This window comes from Brachycentrus maculatus, unplaced genomic scaffold, assembly GCF_059751285.1.
Source record: "Brachycentrus maculatus isolate JH-2025_06_01 unplaced genomic scaffold, ASM5975128v1 h1tg000513l, whole genome shotgun sequence".
In the NCBI taxonomy this organism is placed as follows: domain Eukaryota; kingdom Metazoa; phylum Arthropoda; class Insecta; order Trichoptera; family Brachycentridae; genus Brachycentrus; species Brachycentrus maculatus.
In genome coordinates, this window is record NW_028281259.1 from 73,825 (window position 1) to 93,353 (window position 19,529).

Consider the following 19,529-nt stretch of genomic DNA (forward strand, 5'->3'; position numbering starts at 1 on the left):
ACAGTGGTTTAATCCATGCTTTTCCGACGCTTTTCGCAGTGAATCTCCTGCTTTAACCTCCTCATAAGCGTATGTATACCTCGACAAGTCGACCTCCTCTCTCGAAGTCTTTCTTGCGCGTACTCTCAGCATCTAGAAAACAGGAAAACTGAAAAAATATGTTGTTTCAACCGTACCCACAAAAAATGTTTCAACCGTCCCCAACCCCTCCTTTAGGTGGAAAACAGAAAATAGTAATGTTAACAATAATGCCACTTTAAAAATAATCACTATATCGTGTTCTACAAGCTTCATTTCAAACACGAAATCATACTCAATAATATCGTTTCAATAGAAACCGTAATAAAAGGAAAATTCTCAGAACAAAAATACTTACTTTTGGTTATCAAAATACAATAGGACCTCCTACAAGCAACTGCACCGTGCGGCGAGCGATGCAACACTGATATTTGTGTTTGAACTTGTTGCCCACTTTGTTCGTCCCTTGGACCCTTCACCCTACCGCATACGGTTTGCAAGATATTTGCTCTGTTTCAACCGTCCTTTGTTTCAACCGTACCCAGTCTACCCTATATATAGTATGCACTCGCGGGTACATCTCGCAAGGGCGGGCTCCTGAACCGGACCGTCCTGAGCCAAAACGCTGTAACTGCCATATCGCTCACTCCTTTCAACAACGTCAAAAATAAAAAAAAACTAGATTTTTCAGGAGAACGTTTTTAAAGTTTAAAAATATAATAAAATGTATTAAAAATAAATATCAAGCCACTTACTGAACTTTTTAACTGTGCAACAGATCTTTTAAGGTAAAACCTGAAGGTTTTTTCTACATTTGAAAAATATTTAGTGTATTTAAAAAAATAATTAAACAATATATTTTTTTCGAAATGCAAAAACAACACTTTCTGCCCTGTAGCGGGTAAATGTTAAGTTTAAAATATGCCGCTTTTGCTGGGATATACTACATTTTCTGGGCATTCTGAAAACATGCACAACTGAAAATTGACGATTTTTATTTATGACGTTCTTGAAAGGAGTGAGCGATATGTGTGTGCCACTCCACGCTAAAGGTTGGAACCATCTTGGTTTAAATAAAACTAACTTGACTCAACTGGTACTGACATCTCGCGTGTGAAAGAAAGCGTCAATTGAGGGAGACATTTATTGTATATACTTATATAACATCCGAAATTTGGGTAGTACTCGTATGTTTGCCAATCATAAGTACGATGTACATTTTTACACATAGTATGTTCATATTTTATACAAAGTTATCACGTAAACCAGCCTATGCCATGTCGTAAGCCCTGTAAATACCCAGACCTCCATATTGCTCTTCATCTAATATAGGTTTGAGGTTTCAATATATATAACTCCCAAGTGGACAAGCCCAGATTTGTGAACAACTATTTCGACAAACGTGATATTTTTTGTACATTTATTTGCGTTTTGATTTTTGAAGTAGTAAGTCAAATAGCGACGGCCCACACTAGTAATTCCTTCCTGTTCCTAACAGAAATTAAAATAAAACATGTTTTTAGCTAGAAGAAACAAAAATCCACTTAATGATCTATAAACCGCGTACATAATGAGCAAGATATATATAATATGCCAGATCCAAGACGCCGTTAGGTGGGAAACACAACGAAGAAGACAATGGTATATGCGCATGGGAGGTGAATGGAAACATCCTCACTCCTCACATTGCACTACACGACCAACCCTAAGGTAGACGATTCCCGGCCAGACCACCGAAGAGATGCATTGACAGCTGGGAATCAACTTCGCAGGAGGCTAATCCCTCTTAAAAACAGGCCACGAGGCCAACGCAATGCAGAAGAATAAGATGAAAAAGAAGAAATAATAAATGCAACTTCAATCAAAACAATCAAAATTGTGTCGGGTTGTGGTCCCGTGGTTAGTATCCCGGACTCTTGAGTCAGAGTTTCTCGGTTCGAACCCACTCTACCACAATTTGATACCTATTTCTAATAATGAGCCGCTTAGACTCACAGAAATAGTACGAAATTGAAGTATTTTTGTAAATAATAAAGAACACATACTTATTTCAAACAAATTTATCAGGCAAATGTAATTGGAAAAAGGAGCATAGGAAGACCGAGAAAAACATGGCACGATCAGGTATGCCAAATACTTGAAAGCGGTCAGGTTAGGAGTCGTAACAATCGGCGGGTATGTGTGAGGAGATGCATGAACGTGGAAAAAGCGAAGAATATTTGCAAAGGCAGAGTGGTGTGGCGTTCTATTCTCTCTGCCTACGCCTGCGGGGAAGCGGCGTGATGGTTAGTAAGTTAGTTAGTTTCAAACTTTTTAAATTTTCATTATTTTTTTGATTAAAATAATAATAGCGACGTTGCGTCGTTGTGCGGAGGGGCCGCGGGTCGATGCTTATGTCGGCGCAGGCGGACCGTCTCCTCCGGCGGCCAGTAGTCCGCACCCCTGGCGGGCGGTGGTCGTGCGCTGCGCTACTCCCGGTGGAGGTCGCCAGTTCGCGTCCCGGCGCTCTCCGAACACCTGACATCTCGTCGTACCGCATTTCCCGACGCTCCAAATGAGCGCGAATATTGGTAGAAGCGCGCTCCGTAACGGCTCTATCGGGTGAACATTTATATTAATATACAACATTTTGAGTGTTTCCAAATCTGGTTTATCTCTGATTACAGGAATTATTTTCATATTATTATGAAAAAAAATATGGAAGACTGGGCATTTACGGGGCTGACGACCGTCATAGGCTGGTTTGAGTGATCACTGTACACACGTGTAACATTCACCAATTCTACCCATTATTGACAACCACACTATTCAAACTATTGGAAGTTCTATATATAGAATAGTGTGGTTTTTAAATAATGGGTAGAATTGGTAAATGTTACTCGTGTGTAAAGTGATCACTTGCACAAACCAGCGTGATCACAAACCAGCCTATGACGGTCGTCAGCCCCGTAAATGCCCAGCTTCCATATTCTTCTTCATCTTTGATGAGATGTCAAAAAATAATATATATTAATATCATTAAAAACAATATATTGTCCGCCTCCGTAGTGTAATGTTCGTCACGCTCGGCTACCGTTCTGGAGGTTCCGGGTTCGATTCGATCAAATATAAGTGGTTTTTACACGTTAGTATTTATTCAATATAGCCCTGGACTGGTACTTGAAGCGGAGGGCTGATCACCTTTCCATCGTGTGTTAACGATCGAGATAACACCGCGTTTATATAATGCAGTGCCCTATGCACCATCGGGTGCGGATAATGGTTTGAATTGAAAAGGCCAGGAGTCGGAATTATCGGCGGGTATGTGTGAGGAGATGCGTGAATGTGGCACAGGCGAAGATTGTTCGCAAATACAGATTGGCGTGGCGTTCTATTCCCTCTGCCTACCCCTGCGGTGAAGCGATGTGATGGTTAGTTAGTTAGTCGGAACGTGCGCACAGTGTCCCCGGCATGGGGTCTTGTCGTGCGCTTGTCATCAGCTGATACAATCGCTCACTCCTTTCAAGAACGTCATAAATCAAAAAACTTGATTTTTCAGGAGAACGTTTTAAAAGTTTAAAAATATAATACAATGTATTAAAAATAAATATCAAGCCACTTACTGAACTTTTTACTGTGCAACATATCTTTTTAGGTAAAACCTGAAGATTTTTTCTCCATTTGAAAAATATTTAGTAGGTACATTTCAAAATATAATTCAACAATACATTTTCTTCAAAATGCAAAAACAACACTTTCTGCCCTGTAGCGGGTAAATATTAAGTTAAATATATGTCTCTTTTGCTGGGATATGGTAAATTTTCTGGGCGTTCCGAAAACATGCACAACTGAAAATTGGCGATTTTTGATTTATGACGTTCTTGAAAGGAGTGAGCGATCTCTCATCAGTTATTTGGTTTGATGGCTGTCAATGTTCGATGTATTAAGGGAATCAAATCATAGTTCCTCATCGAATACTATTCTCAATGAATATGCGATCGTCCTTCTTAATTACGTCCACACTCTCATTTCAAAAGGCTTCTTCGTCTATGTTGAGATATCAAAATGCGAATAGCTCCGGTCGTGAAATCAATCTTGGATTTGTGAACGAAAATTTATACGCACTCGGAATTTTTTTCTTATGACGCTTATCAGATGGTGCATAGGGCACTGCGCCAGATCGACGCAATGTTGATTTGATCATAAATAAACAAATAAATAATGCCGATTTATTCAAAATCATTCTCCTAAAGCTATTCACCGATTGCTTTTAAATTGTATCATCCTTTCATTGTATACGCTCGTTATTTTTTTGTTTTTTTTTCTTTCTTTTCCATTTAACCAGACAAAGCCACAACAACTAAGGTACAGCTAGTATTGAATATATATATATATATATATATATATATAATTATGTAACCATCACGCTAGTTCCCCGCAGGGGTAGGCAGAGAGAACAGAACGCCATGTATTTCCAAAAATTCTTCGCCCTATCCACATTCGCTCATCTCCTCATACATATCCGCCGATTATTCCGACTCTTGACCCTAACGCTTTCAAGTATTTGACACGCTTGATTATGCCAAGTTTTCTTGGTCTTCGTCTGCTCCTATTTCCAAATACATTCGCCTCACAAATTTGTTTTACCGTTCTTTCCTAAATCGTTCGTTCCACATGTCCAATCCAATTGAATAAATATTAGAGTGAAAAATCTGCAATTTCGACTATCCTGGGAGTCGATCCCGAGACCTCCAGTACGGTAACTAAACGCTAAATACTACACTATGGAGGCGTACTTCCAGATAAGTGAAAAGATCCAATTATTCGTTTAACATAATAACCGCCTTGTTTAATCAAAATAACCGACTTATTTAATTAAAATAACCAATTTATTTAATCATAATTACCGGCTTATTTAATCATAATAACCAATAAAATTAATCATAATAAACCGGCTAATTTAATTATAACCGACCTATATAATCTTAATAACCGACTTATTTAATCATAATAACCGACTTATTTGACTACAATAACCGACTTATACTTGATTAAAAACTGACTAATTTAATCATAATAACCGACGTGTTTAATCATATAATAGGCTCATTTAATCATAATAACCGACTCATTTAATGATAATAACCCACTTATTTAATCAAAATAACCGATTTATTTAATCGTAATAACTGACTTATTTAATCACAATAACCGACTTATTTAATCATAACAACCAGTTATTTGTGTCACTGCTGTAAACACCACTGGCTAGCGCCAGCGACTGGCTCAGAATCCATCTGACACCGCAGTGCAGTGGGTAGAACGTATGCAGATATAAACATGATAATTCGTGTACTTTTTATCAGCTGAAGTGCGCACATCATCCCGCGCACGCCTCCCAGAGTGCCGTCGATCAAAGCGGATAGATATATTAGGGTTGCCAAACGGGTAGAGTCGAAAAAATGCGCACACCATCGCAAATGCGCACAGTGTAAAACGCTCACAAAACAGCGAATCTAATCGAAAACCCTGTCGCAGTTGGAAAATACACAAAATAGCTTTCTTTGAGAACGTTGTGCCGAAATTTCTAAGCAGTCGGTAAATATCTTTGGCAGATTTTTTTTGGCATCTCAACATAGACGAAGAAGGATATGGAAGTCTTGCCAAGACTTTCATATTCTTCTTTATGGACTTTGAGATGTCAAAAGATAATTTAAAATAAGTCCTATAATTAGTGATTTTAATGAATATAGCCAGCCCTGCTTTTCTTTTTGCGACTTGTTTAACTGAAATATCTCAGAGCGAGTTTATTCTCCTGGTATTATTAGAAATATACATTTGTATGGCATCTATTTCCGTACAATCACTATTTATATATATATATATATATATATATATATATATATATATATATATATATATATATATATATATATATATATATATATATATATATATATATATATATATATATATATATATATATATATATATATATATATATATATATATATATATATATATATATATATATATATATATATATATATATATATATATATATATATATATATATATATATATATATATATATATATATATATATATATATATATATATATATATATATATAAACCTATCAGCGGAAGCTAAACTGGCAGTGCACAACGGAGTCCTGGTTCCAACTCTAATGTATGGAAGTGAAACATGGAGTTGGGAAAAGAAGGATGAAAGTAGACTGAATGCAGTCGAAATGCGATCTCTCAGAAGAATGTGCGACAAAACGATGTATGATATATGTGCGAATAGTGAAATAAGGAAGGAATGCAAAGCTGAGATAAGCACTATCCATAAAATTAAGAAAGGTGTGTCGAGATGGTTTGGACATGTGGAACGAATGAGTGAGGAAAGAACGGTAAAACAAATTTATGAGGCGAATGTTAGCGGGAAAAGAAGCAGAGGAAGACCGAGAAAAACACGGCACGATCAGGTATGCCAAATACAGGTTAGGAGTCGTAACAATCGGCGGGTATGTATGAGGAGATGCATGAACGTGGAAGAATGTTTGCAAGGACAGAGTGGTGTGGCGCTCTATTCTCTCTGCCTACCCCTGCGGCGAAGCGGCGTGATGGTTAGTTAGTTAGTTTTATATAAATACATATATATTTTTAAGACAACTAAACTAAACGTCCGTGTCAGTTTTAATCGCAAGGTCACCGCGTGAAAACTGTGTTTATTTTCACGTTTTAAATTGCTAGAATTTTAAGAAGCCGAAACATGAGTAATCGGGATTTAAAGATAGCGCGGATTTTAAAATCCCGGAATTTCAGAATGACAGAATTTAAACATGCCGGGATTTTCAAGTTCAATCTATATATATATATATATATATATATATATATATATATATATATATATATATATATATATATATATATATATATATATATATATGTACCATGGACATATCGCTCACTTCTTCCAAGAACGTCATAAATCAAAAAACTTGATTTTTCAGGAGAGCGTTTTTAAAGTTTAAAAATATAATACAATATATTCAAAATAAATATCAAGCCACTTATTGAACTTTTTACTGTGCAACAGATCTTTTTAGGTAAAACCTGAAGGTTTTTTCCCCATTTGAAAAATATTTAGTGGGTTTAAAAAAATAATTAAACAATACCTTTTCTTCAAAATGCAAAAACAGCACTTTCTGCCCTGTAGCGGGTAAATATTAAGTTAAAAATATGCCACTTTTGCTGGGATATAGTACATTTTCTGGGCATTCCAAAAACATGCACAACTGAAAATTTACGATTTTTGATTTATGACGTTCTTGAAAGGAGTGAGCGATATAACAGACAGGATTTTAGATCTGCGGACATTAAAATGTCGAGATTTTAAGGAGACAGAATTTTAAAATATAAAACGTCCAAATTTTGATGTGACAGAATTTAAATACGCTGAGATATAAATGCCGGGAATAATCCCGGGAATATGTCATCTATAAAGATGACATAATTTGAAGATGACGCGGTACATTGTGACAAAATTTCACGATGCTGGAACATTTATCCTGGGATTTTGGGCTGATGTAATATGAAAATGCCGAGATTTTTAGAGTGACTGAATTCGAGGATGCCGGAACTTAAAATGCCGGCATTATGAGGAGTCAGAATTTTAAGATGACCGGATGATGATTTTGGGATGAATGTGTTTTAATGACGGGAATTTATACACATTTTCGAAACTTAATGATGCCTCTCATATCAATGTTGAATAGCAAATGATCGTCATCTTCAGTTGAATAACTATCGATTTTATTTTCAAATCTGCTTAGAATAAATTCAGGTAGGCTTTAAAAAATTAAAGCGATATAAAAAAAGGTTTTAATCAAATTAAAAAATAGGGGTTAGATTTTAAAATTTCGATTTTAAATGGAAAGTGATTAAAATAAATGTACATATATAGCTTCAGAATTGATGCTGATAAGATAAAAGATAAAAACCCTTATCTGCACCCAATGGTGCATAGGGCACTGCATTATATAAACGCAGTGTTATCTTGATCATTAACACATGAAGGAAAGGTGATCAGCCCTCCGCTTCAGGTTACCAGTCCAGGGTAATATTGAATACATATTACAATGAAAAAATCACTTTTGTTTATTTTACCTCCCTTGGGAATCGAACCCGGGACCTCCAGAACGGTAGGCGAGCGTGCTGACCGTTACACTACGGAGGCGGACAAAATGATGCTGACCAATATCTATTTTTTCTCATTTTTAAAAAGATTAAACCAAAAATTAATAAATGACACCAGAAGTGACTTGAGATTAGTTCCGTAACATCAACGTAGAATGTGACCCGAGAAGGACATTTGTGGTGTTGATCCGAGCGCTCGAATTGTGAGCCATGTCCTTGAACTGTTTGCGCGGAGGGAGGGCGGTGAGCGCTGAGGCGGGACCTCAGGCAGTGAGTAACGCGCGCTTGCTTGTGGCCGACAGTGAGGTGACCCCCGGCTCCATCGAGGTGTGGTCGGACCTGCCCGAGGAGATCAAGAACGACCCGTCGCTGGCGCCCTTCCGCAACCAGTACGAGAAGCAGCATGGTGAGTTCATTATTCATTCAAACCCTTATCCGCACCCCAGTGGTGCATAGGGCACTGCATGCGTCATATAAACGCAGTGCTATCTCGATCGTTTACACACGAGGAAAGGTGATCAGCCCTCCGCTTCAGGCACCAGTCCGGGGTAATAATATTAAATAAATATTACAGTGAAAATATCACTTATATTTATTTTACCCCCCTTGGGAATCGAACCCGGGACCTCCAGAACGGTAGCCGAGCATGCTGACTATTACACCACGGAAGCGTGGTGAGTACTTGCTCCTAACTTTTTTTTTGGGTCAAGGGATTTTGCATCCCTTATGTCACTGCGACCATATTAGGTCAAGACCTACGTGAGTCATGTAACTCACGACCTGTCTCGGTGGCAGGAGCTTCGCCTTCTCGGACTCCAGTAGAGGTCCTCCAAGGATGTGACTTCGGTTGTGAGCGAGTGCGTTTCAAGAACGTCATAAATCAAAAAACTTGATTTTTCAGGAGAACGTTTTTAAAGTTTAAATATATAATACAATGTATTTAAAATAAATATCAAGCCAATTACTGAACTTTTTACTGTGCAACAGATCTTTTCAGGTAAAACCTGAAGGTTTTTTCTCCATTTGCAACGTATTTAGTATATTTAAAAAAATAATTAAACAATACCTTTTCTTCGAAATGCAAAAACAACACTTTTTGCCCTGTAGCGGGTAAATATTATGTTGAAAATATGCCTCTTTTTCTGGGATATTGTGCATTTTGTGGGCATTCCGAAAACATGCACAACTGAAAATTGACGATTTTTGATTTATGACGTTCTTGAAAGGAGTGAGCGAATTGTAGAAAATGTGGATTGCAAGAATTGAAGAAGATTGAGAAAATCTGCATACTGGGGAGTCATGAAGTGAGATTTTAGTCATGTGTTTCCCCAGTCTGCAGTGTCCTGTCAAGGTCCTGTTCAGGATCCTTAATTGTTTTTTGCTTGTTTATTTTTTTTGCTTAAATTCTCAATTTACCCCTTCGCTTTTTGTTTATTTTTCGATTCATAGTCGTAAAATTTTTCCTTTTTTTTCTCCATACATGTGTCCATGTTCAGTGAATCCGGTTTCGACCGCCATGTTTTTTTTATTGATAAATGTCACATTTGACAATGATTTTCAATTTTCCACGGCGATTTTCTTAATTAAAGTTGCGACAAAACGTGACCAATCCTGTGTTAAACCAATATGAAATCAGTAAATCGCACCAAAACGTGACAATTTTACAAGCTAGAATTCTTGATTACTTGGAATCATTTATAATGGAAATGTAACGTTTTTCTGAGGGCCTCCACACTTTGTTATAACATCCTTATACATCTTGTTATAACTTTATTATAACATCGATCGATTGTAATACCAATCATCGTATTACTGTTTTAATAAAGAGATTTTTATAACATATTGAAACTATGTGATAGTTACATACAACTAATATTTGTGCACTGATTGACGTCTTCTTCTTCCTGGCTCCATCCCAACTTGTCGTCTTTGCAGACTGTTGCGGTCAGCTCTCCTCGTCCTCAGGTTGTAGGTCCTTCTGTCATATACAGCGTCACCAAGACCATGCCTTGGAATCATGTTATCTTTCTGCAGCATCCATGAGTTTTTGGTCTTCCTCTAGATGTCTTTCGAGGAAGATCCATTGGTTCACAACATGATCAGGTTCTCTGCGTCCTATGTGCCCATACCACCTCCAATTGCCTTTCCCCTACCTTACTATTGATGCCTGTTACAGCCAGGCTCCCACGAATGCGTGAACTCTTTATTTTGTCTCTAAGAGACACTCCAGCTGACTACCTGAGCATTCGCGTTTCACCAGTTTCTAGTTGCCTAGGGTAGGTGTTATACATCGTGACACACACGAAATACGTCGCCTAGGCCCCATGCCTTTGAATCATGTTATCTTTCAGCAGCATCCCTGAATTCTATGGTCTTCTAGATGTCTTTCGAGGAAGATTATTGCTGACGTCATTAGCTTTAAATGATCATTTCCCATTTGCCCATTTCTGAATACAATTTGGATACTTCTAGAACGTAACACTTTAAGGCTGACGCCTTGATTTAACCTGAATGGAAAAGCTTTCTTAGCATATTATCCTTTGTACATGAATGTATGGATAGCGTACTTGCCGTTACAGGCGCCTAAATAATAAATGAGGAATTGATTTCTCGTGAAATACGCGCCTTAATAATGTGTACGCTTGTCAAACTTCCACCTGCTTTGTGCCTTTGAAATTAATTTAATCAATATTTTAATGAAAACTTGACATGATTTAGTATTTTAAATACTCGGGCGTGGACTCGGAATAATCGGCGGGTATGAGGGGAGATGCATGCATGCGGAAGAAACGAAGACTGTTAGCAAATACAGATTCGTGTGGCGTTCTATTGTCTCTGCTCCTCAAAGTGGCATGATAGTTAGTTCTTCTTCTTCTTCTGTTTGTGTCATGTCAGGTCCCTCTTAGTCGCCTATCACTTGGGATTAATTGTCCTTGTCTCGGGCAGCTCTAGCCAGTCCTGATCCCCGCCCAGTCTGGTATATTCCGGAGCCAGGAGATCTGTCTTCTGCCCACACCCTCCACTAGGTGCCATAGCTAGTACGTGGACCCTCCACTAGGTGCAATAGCTAGTACTTCTCTCCTATTAGATATTAGATAGAACACCTTCTGGTTAGTTAGGAATACCTATGTAATGGGCTAATCACCTTAAGGTGGAGACTGACCTCCACATTTGGTCGCAACGTACCACGTTACGATGCGAGCATTCAGGCAGTCAGTACAGCGAGCCGAACGCTCCATCCATAGTTTCGGATGCTCGCTGATGCTCGCCGCCAGCGATGTTACGACGTTACGTTACGACGAAATGCTCCGGTCAGTCTCCACCTTTAGAGATTGTGTCTCTCTGCTCTCGCAGGCATAGCCAACACGACGGCATCGGACGCCCAGTTGGAGCCGCCCGCCGCGGAGGCTGCTGACGACGGAGCGGCGCAGTGCCCAACGCCTCTGGCCAGCGATATCGACGGAGATACTGATTGCAGTAGAAATGGACCAGAATACAACAGGTAACACATTGTACCCTCTTTTGCTGGGATAGTACATTTTCTGGGCATTCCAAAAACATGCACAACTCAAAATTGACGATTTTTTATTTATGACGTTCTTGAAAGGAGTGAGCGATATATAGAGGTGGGTGGGGTAATAACTAGAGAGGGGGCTTAAAACGCGTGACTTTGTTTAATGGGAACAAAGATAATAATGGTGATGTATTTTGTAAAAGCATATTAATTAATGTTTTTTCAGAATTAAATCTTTCATCTTCTTCTTCTTCTTCTTTTTCTAGTTCCTGAGGATCTGTTTGTGCCTCCGCTTGTAGCTCTTGGGATGTTGACTCCCTGCTGTCTTTCCACCTTTCTGGAGGTCTGCCTGGGGGTCTGCGTCCTTCAGGAATTTTTTTTTATGCATTTCTAAATTTTCTCGATTGTTCCCGACTTGACCTTTGTATGAGATTAATAAGTGTGTTTTTAAGTTCCTAGTGTTTGCTTCTCTATGGGGTCAAAAGCTGAACAGTACACCGACCAGGACTCAAAATGTAGCCGTAATTCATCATTTCCCGATTGTTCTTTTCGCAGAAATGGGAAACCAGAGGGTCGATCAGCTCTCAACAGCCAACACGGCGACCGGAGCATATTCGGGAGGAGCAAAGTCAGCTTTCTGCAGGCCAACATTGCCGGGGAAGCCACCGTTAATATCAATCCACCCTGGTCAGTAAACACTCTCATATAACAACATATATTTCCACACACCCATCCAATGAAATATTTAGATACAACATTTTTAGTGAATCCAAATACTTGTTCACAGATTTTGCGAACAAGTATTTGGACAGAATCAAAATGTTGTAAATTAATTATCCGGTCAAATTATAAGCTTAAATAATAAAAATGAAAATGGTATTTTCTGGCGTTTCTCATGTGTGTGATTGTAATCCAGGATTCGGACCTCACATACTAATATAAGAGTTTCTGAAAACTAAAAAAAAAAGCTTCTTTACATCTCACCAATAGATGTCTCTAGTGAAGTTCTAGTGATCAAGAACAAGGTTTCTAAATTGGTTCATATATATAGAACTTCCAAGAATTTGAGTAGTGTGGTTGTCAATAATGGGTAGAATTGGTGAATGTAACACATGTGTAAAGTGATCACTTAAACCAGCCTATGACGGTTGTCCGCCCCGTAAATGCCCAGATTTTTATATTCTTCATCTTTGATGAGATGTCAAAAAATTATATGAAAATATTTAGAAGCTACATGGTCCTAGACATACGACAAGTGTTGATCAAAGAAGCATTGTATAACTTCTGGAATAAAATGGATAAGGTAAGAACCCAATAAAATATTTGAACCCGGGCAGCATTAAATAGTAACTTTATTGGCCCATCCATTAATACTTGTGATTATTTTATTGTATAACCTTTTTATTGTATATTACATCTGGTAATGTATAAAATCTTGTAATTAAATAAAATTTAAATAAACCTTATATTGTACGTGTATTAATCTGTAAGTATTTCGGCTCAACACAGGCTATGCCCTAAAAAATGTATCTATGTACCCAAAATAAGATAAAAATATTAAATAAAAAAGTATAATGTAACAGTTTGCATACATAAATACAAGTGTTCTTTATAAATTTACAGTGGAAAGCCTCAGAACGTTCCTCCGTCCGGCCAGCCCGCTAACAGCACCCGCCACAGCGTGCACTCGCACGATATGTCCGCCCACGAAGATACAGACGCCGTCACGGGCCACAAGAAGGTAACTGTCTCCGCTAAGCGCAAGTACCTACATATTTTGTATATTAAAAACATTGTTAACTTTGTGTTATGGTGATATAACACTCTCCTTATCTTTCTTCGTTCACTTTGTGTAATACCACATTAAAGTGGTATATTACATAAAGTGAATGATGAATGATAAGGAGAGTGAAAGTACCTACCTCTACCCAGTGGCGTGCCTAGGGTTTACCAGTAAGGCAAGCCCATTATTTTTCACATTCGTGAACACATGATGTACCTATAATTTCTTCACCTTATATCATTCCCGTATAGTAAGTACCCAGAAAGTATTATAAATATAAACAATGTATTGTAATCATTGTAAAAATATGCTAACATGTAACTTTTGTAAGGTATAGCCATCACCTTGAAATAAAGAAAATGTTCACTATAATAAAATATCTTCCTCAGATATTAACCATAACCAATAAGTACCATCACCATATAATGGCATGCATAGAGTTTAATAAGAGTTTAATAATAGTCATACATTAATTACGTATTTTTAATCATTTGGTCTAGATTTAGTAATTTTTATTTGGAGTTGTTAGGCAAGCCGGGCTTTTGGGCTTCTAGGGAAGTACCGCCACTGCCTCTACCTCTATGTTCGCCTGGTTACACTTCTTAGCGCTGAAAATACAATCGCAGTTATTCCAGAAAACATGACCTTGACTGTTCAATGTTTCCATCGGATTAGTGCTCTACTTTATTTATTTATTTATTTATTGAACGGCTAATGACTTTAACATAATACACATATACAGTAAATATATAAAAATACACTAATCAATACACTAATACAGAAACAAAAAGTCTTAAACATAAAATTATAATAAAATAACAAATAGCAAGCACTGGTCAACACACGTCTCCTTCGCACACCATCAGCGAGCAGCGAGAGAGAGTGAAACACAACGTTTACATTTATCCATTATAACATGGAGAAGGAATGCCGAGAAAGTACAGATTTCAAGGTGGATAACAAAATATTGAATAAAGCTATACTTTCAAAAGCATTGGCTAACATGTCTACTTGATGAATAGCATAGAAAGACGATGCGGCTGTTTATTGAATGTGGTTTGTTTTCCTTTATTTCCTTTACCATATAGTAGTGACACCTAGCAATCTGCGCCATCTGTGTACCATCAGATATACTTCTAGACTCGTTTATGCCTTTATGGTACTGGAAGTACACGGTGATCACAAGGGGATGAAGAAAACACCACTTCAGGATGGTGTTTTCTTCATATCGTGGGTACACTGGCAAAAAACTTTATCTTTTATCCCTGTTTGAATAATCCCTGTTATTTAAAGCTTTTAGCCTGAATAAAATACGCTATTAAACTTAAACTATAATTTACTTTTAAAAAGGACATTTCAAACTACTTAGTTTATTTTGCCAGATTATAGAATGTTGAGAACTTTATAATACTGCATCAGTAAGCCAAAATCGCATATTTTCGAGTTAACGATTTTTGCCAGTATACCCGCGATATGAGGAGATCAGAAACGGTGCCAGTATCGACATGATGGAGTCTTGATTCTTGAGTTTTCTTTGAGTAATCCTCGAACCATCCAGATTCAACCTTGAGTTATCCTTGCGTCCACCTTGAGAAATCCTCGAGTCTACTTGAGAAATCCTCCCCAAAAATTTCAATTTGACAAGAGAAGAATATTGATGATGTTACAACCTTTCCTTGCAGACCAAGCCGTGGCTGAAGAATACAAAGATGGCGTTGCTCCTGGCCTGCTGGGTGCTATTCACAACCATTCTGATGACAAAAAACGAGAAGGTCTACTTCACCCGACAGCTGTCCATACCCGTCAATAGAACCAAAAGTGAGTACACTCGATCCATCACGGTTACAATGGCCATCAAGTTCAGTTGAACAATATTGGAGAATCCTTACTGCGTTGCGTCATTCAATATAAATATTTTTGATTGAAACTTTTATAGGCGCGGCTGGGCAAATTTGCCTGGATCATACGAAAAAGTGAAACGCTTAAATGAAAAATCTCTTCTTCTCTTTTACCATATCCACTCCCTACGTGGAGCATATAAAGTTCACAAACTATCTCTAGGCTTTTCAATCGGCCGCCAGATCCATTGCATCCTCCCAAGTCAGGTGAGAGTCGAGAACTACCGACGAATTGTCAGCAGTGGTCAGGAACCTGATGCCTTGTAAGGGCAAGCTTGATGGCGGCTCTCGGGAGGCATGCGGAGTACATGGCCAAGCCGACTGAATTGCCTTTCCTTGACGACAGTTGTGACCAAGATTTGCCGCGTCCTATGCCTTATCACTTCATTCCTCACAAGGTCAAACCACCGCATGCCTAAAACTCTTCTTGGACACATATTCTCAAAGCTAAGTACACGCCTGCTCTGGGCCCTTGTAAGGTGCCATGTTTCACAGCCGTATAAGAGAACAGGAGCAATGCAGGCATTGTATAGGCGGCATTTGGTCTTCACCGAGTATTTATAGTAGATCCGATCTCCAGACAGCCTTCAGACTGTTAAATGCGGACCCTGCAAATCTTAAATGCACTCCTAGTTCATTGTGAATACTAAACGATCTAACACTCTCCTAATTTTGTGTAGTACCACTTTAAAGTGTAATAACGCAAAGTGAACAATGAATGATAAGGAGAATGTTATATTACCATACCACAAAGATAACAATGCTTTTAATATACAAAATACTAAACGATTTACCAACAAAAAAAGAAAGAGTACATCTCTAGAGTTTGAACAATGCTTGGCACTAAATGACATCATTGGACACCTGCGATCTCATGGTTGTTTACCTATGTCACACTTCCAGACTTCTTGATCCTGGAGATGCCGCAGGAAGAGAGAGTGTCCCTGCAGCTGAAGGGGCCCTTCCTGCCGGACCTGTACGGGAACCTGTCGCTGAACTGGCTGGAGGTGTGGCTGGAGCTGGCGCACTCCGACTGGCCCGTGCTGCCCGAGAATGTCAGTCTCCTGGAAGCCGGCGACGTCACCCTCCACAAGGTAATGGCTCGAGAGTTTCTGCTCAATAAAAAAAGCTTCTTCATCTCACCAATAGATGTCCCTTGTGGAAATTCTAGTGATTCTTGTAGAATGTTTCGCAATTGGATCATTCATATATATAGAACATCCAAGAATTTGAGTCGTGTGGTTGTCAATAATGGGTAGACACACATTTCGCATTAAACAAATTCTTCTTCTTCTTCTTCTTTTTCTAGATCCTAAAAATCTGTTTGTGCCTCCGCTTGCAGCTCTTGGGATGTTGACTCCCAGCTGTCTTACCACCTTTTCGGAGGTCTGCCTGGAGGTCTGCGTCTTTCAGGGATTCTTTGAAGAGCGATACGTGGAAGTCTGTCATCTGACATTATGTTTACATGATCATTCCAGTATCGCCTTCGTTGTGGTCCCCACCTCACGATATCCTACGTCTTACACATGCTCCGGATGTCGGTATTTTTTACTCGATCTCGCGATGTGTTTCTGGTTATGGATCAGAGAGTCTTCATCTCGGAGGTTCCAAGTCGAGATCTTGTTCTAAAAGTATCTGCTCTTGTCTCAATCCCATAAGTGGCTATTGGTCGAACACATGTTTTGTATATTTTCATCTTACTTTCTATTCTCTTTTGTTTGTTCCTCCACATGAGGTTTCTGAAGGATCCGGATATAACTGCAGCCTGCAGCAATTGGTTTCTGAGTCTCACCATAGAGGTCACCAATGAACAAACATAAATTGTTATATATATTTTCGCATTAAATTTATTTTAATATTGAATCAATATTAAATAAACTTTTAAAATTTTCTTTGGTGTACCTCTAAAATTTCTTGATTTGGCGGGTGTACCTTGAATAGTAAAAGTTTTTACAACACTGTTTTATTTAGCATATAGTTGTTTGACTGTCACGAGTTGTCATTTGTTGAATTGTGTTTTGTCAACCTATTTCTCTGGTTGGTTTCCAGAATTTGACGGACGTGTGGCGCATCCCGCTGGTGTCGGCCACGATGGTGGACTTCGTGCCGGAGGTGGCGCGCAAGCGGGCCTTCCGGCTGGAGGGCTTCCGCCCGGAGCGCGGCGGGAACGCGAGCGCCGGCTTCCCGCTGCTGCGCGTGCGCCTGCGGAGCAACCTCGGCGTCATCATCCCGGCCGTCATCAGCTACGACATCCGGCCCATCGACGTGCGCGACGGCATCATGTACGCGGCCGTCGTGCTGCTCGGCCTCTACGTGCTGATAGTCCTCGAGGTACCCAACCTACTAACTACCGACTTACTATCATGCCTCTGTAGTGTAATGGTGACCACGCTCGCCTACCGTTCTGGAGGTCCCGGTTTCGATTCCCAGGAGGAGATCAAATAAATATAAGCGATTTTTTTCCAATATAACCCTGGACCATTAAATATTTATCCAATATAACCTGAGGTGGAGGGCTGATCACCTTTCCTTCATGTGTTAGCAATCAAGATAACACCACGTTTATATGATGCAGTGCCCTATGCACCATTGGGGTGTGGATAAGGGTTTGGAGAAGAAGAAGAACTATCACACCGCTCCCTCAAATCGGTCCTAGAACTGACTTGGGGCACTCCAATCATATATTAACATAGTTTAACAAATTTTTCGCCATCTCTAGCTGGAACAATAATGCCGTCATTTTCTATTTTAGCCGTTAGTTTTATTAATTTTGAGTGTTTTTTCGTGAGCATGTTTGATGGTCCACCCACCCTGCTGTGGCCCCTAATGGTCATGTTTAATGACTCCAGATCGTGCACCGCACGTTCGCCGCCATCCTGGCGTCCACCATGTCGGTGGCCATCCTGGCGGTGCTGGACGAGCGGCCGTCCACCTCGGAGCTGATGTCCTGGATCGACGTGGAGACGCTGCTGCTGCTCTTCTCCATGATGGTGCTGGTGGCCATCCTCTCGGAGACGGGTATATTCGACTACCTGGCCGTATACGCCTACAAGGTAACCCCTCCTCTTGTTCCGCAGTCCTGGTACTTTCGTTACCAAAATTACTTTAGTTAGGTTTTTAAAGTGCATAAAATTTCTTAGGCAGTGATTTGATAAACGAGAATTGAAAGTGAGGTTTCGAGGAAGCATCACGTTTATTAGGTCCATTTCGTTACATGAGAGTGAAGAAAGATATAACTTAGAGAAAGAGAAAGAGAACTATATATTTCGACGCCACAGGAGGGGAGAAAAAGTGAGCGATTTATACACATAGTATTGTGGATGTACACATCAGACGCTATATATGAGCAGATGAGGTCACGGATGTACATTACTCAACTGAACCATAGATGGTGTTGAGAACTCTGTGAAAGACGTTGTCGATTAAAGGATTTATACAGCTTCTAATATTTGAGCAGTATGGTTGTCAATCATGAGTAGAATGGTGAATGTTCCACATGTATGCAGTGATCACTTGTACTAGCCTTTGATAGTTTGTAAGCCCTGTAAACACCCAGACTTCCATTTTCTTCTAAATCTATGTTGATGTCAATAATATAAGAAGTTGTTATAAATTTGATATTTGTGTATAATTGTGCCTTTGCGCCAACGATCGCCAACTTTGGGGGGACCTAACAAGGCACAAGAAGAAGTAATTGTGAAATTTTTTGTGTGTTTCCAGGTAACTGGCGGGCGCGTATGGCCGCTGATAAACTACTTGTGTTTCTTCACGGCCGTCATGTCATCATTCCTAGACAACGTCACGACGGTTCTCCTGATGACTCCCGTGACTATCAGGTATAACTATTATATATACCACTATGAAAGGTCCCGCCACATTCCCAGCTCCAATATACAATCTATCCCAGATAAATCCATTCAAAAAACACTTTTCTTTTCTTTATAATGCTTGTCCGCCTCTGTTGTGTTAATGGTCAGCACGCTCGGCTACCGTTCTGGAGGTCCCGTGTTCGATTCCCAGGGGGGGGGGTCAAATAAATATAAGTGATTTTTTCACTCTATTAGTTATTCAATATTACCCCGGACTGGTGCCTGAAGCGGTGGGCTGATCGCCTTTCCTTCATGTGTTAATGA

The 19,529-nt window shown here is 39.3% G+C and overlaps 1 protein-coding gene across 3 annotated transcripts in view; it reads left to right on the forward strand.

Annotated features, from left to right (window-relative positions):
* Positions 1 to 19,529, forward strand: part of hoe1 (OCA2 melanosomal transmembrane protein hoepel1) — a 47,983-nt gene that overhangs the window by 21,001 nt on the left and 7,453 nt on the right. Inside the window, exons 1-10 of one of the 3 annotated variants that reach the window (XM_088272639.1) lie at positions 2,480 to 2,619; positions 8,504 to 8,607; positions 11,556 to 11,703; positions 12,271 to 12,402; positions 13,339 to 13,456; positions 15,181 to 15,316; positions 16,300 to 16,490; positions 17,446 to 17,727; positions 18,246 to 18,449; positions 19,117 to 19,232. In XM_088272639.1, coding sequence (XP_088128765.1) covers positions 2,573 to 2,619; positions 8,504 to 8,607; positions 11,556 to 11,703; positions 12,271 to 12,402; positions 13,339 to 13,456; positions 15,181 to 15,316; positions 16,300 to 16,490; positions 17,446 to 17,727; positions 18,246 to 18,449; positions 19,117 to 19,232 — 1,478 coding nt within the window. In that variant the 5' untranslated portion in view covers positions 2,480 to 2,572. Of the gene's footprint in view, positions 1 to 2,479; positions 2,620 to 8,289; positions 8,608 to 11,555; positions 11,704 to 12,270; positions 12,403 to 13,338; positions 13,457 to 15,180; positions 15,317 to 16,299; positions 16,491 to 17,445; positions 17,728 to 18,245; positions 18,450 to 19,116; positions 19,233 to 19,529 lie in introns of those variants that run through there. The other 2 variants (XM_088272637.1, XM_088272638.1) reach the window with 2 other exon arrangements.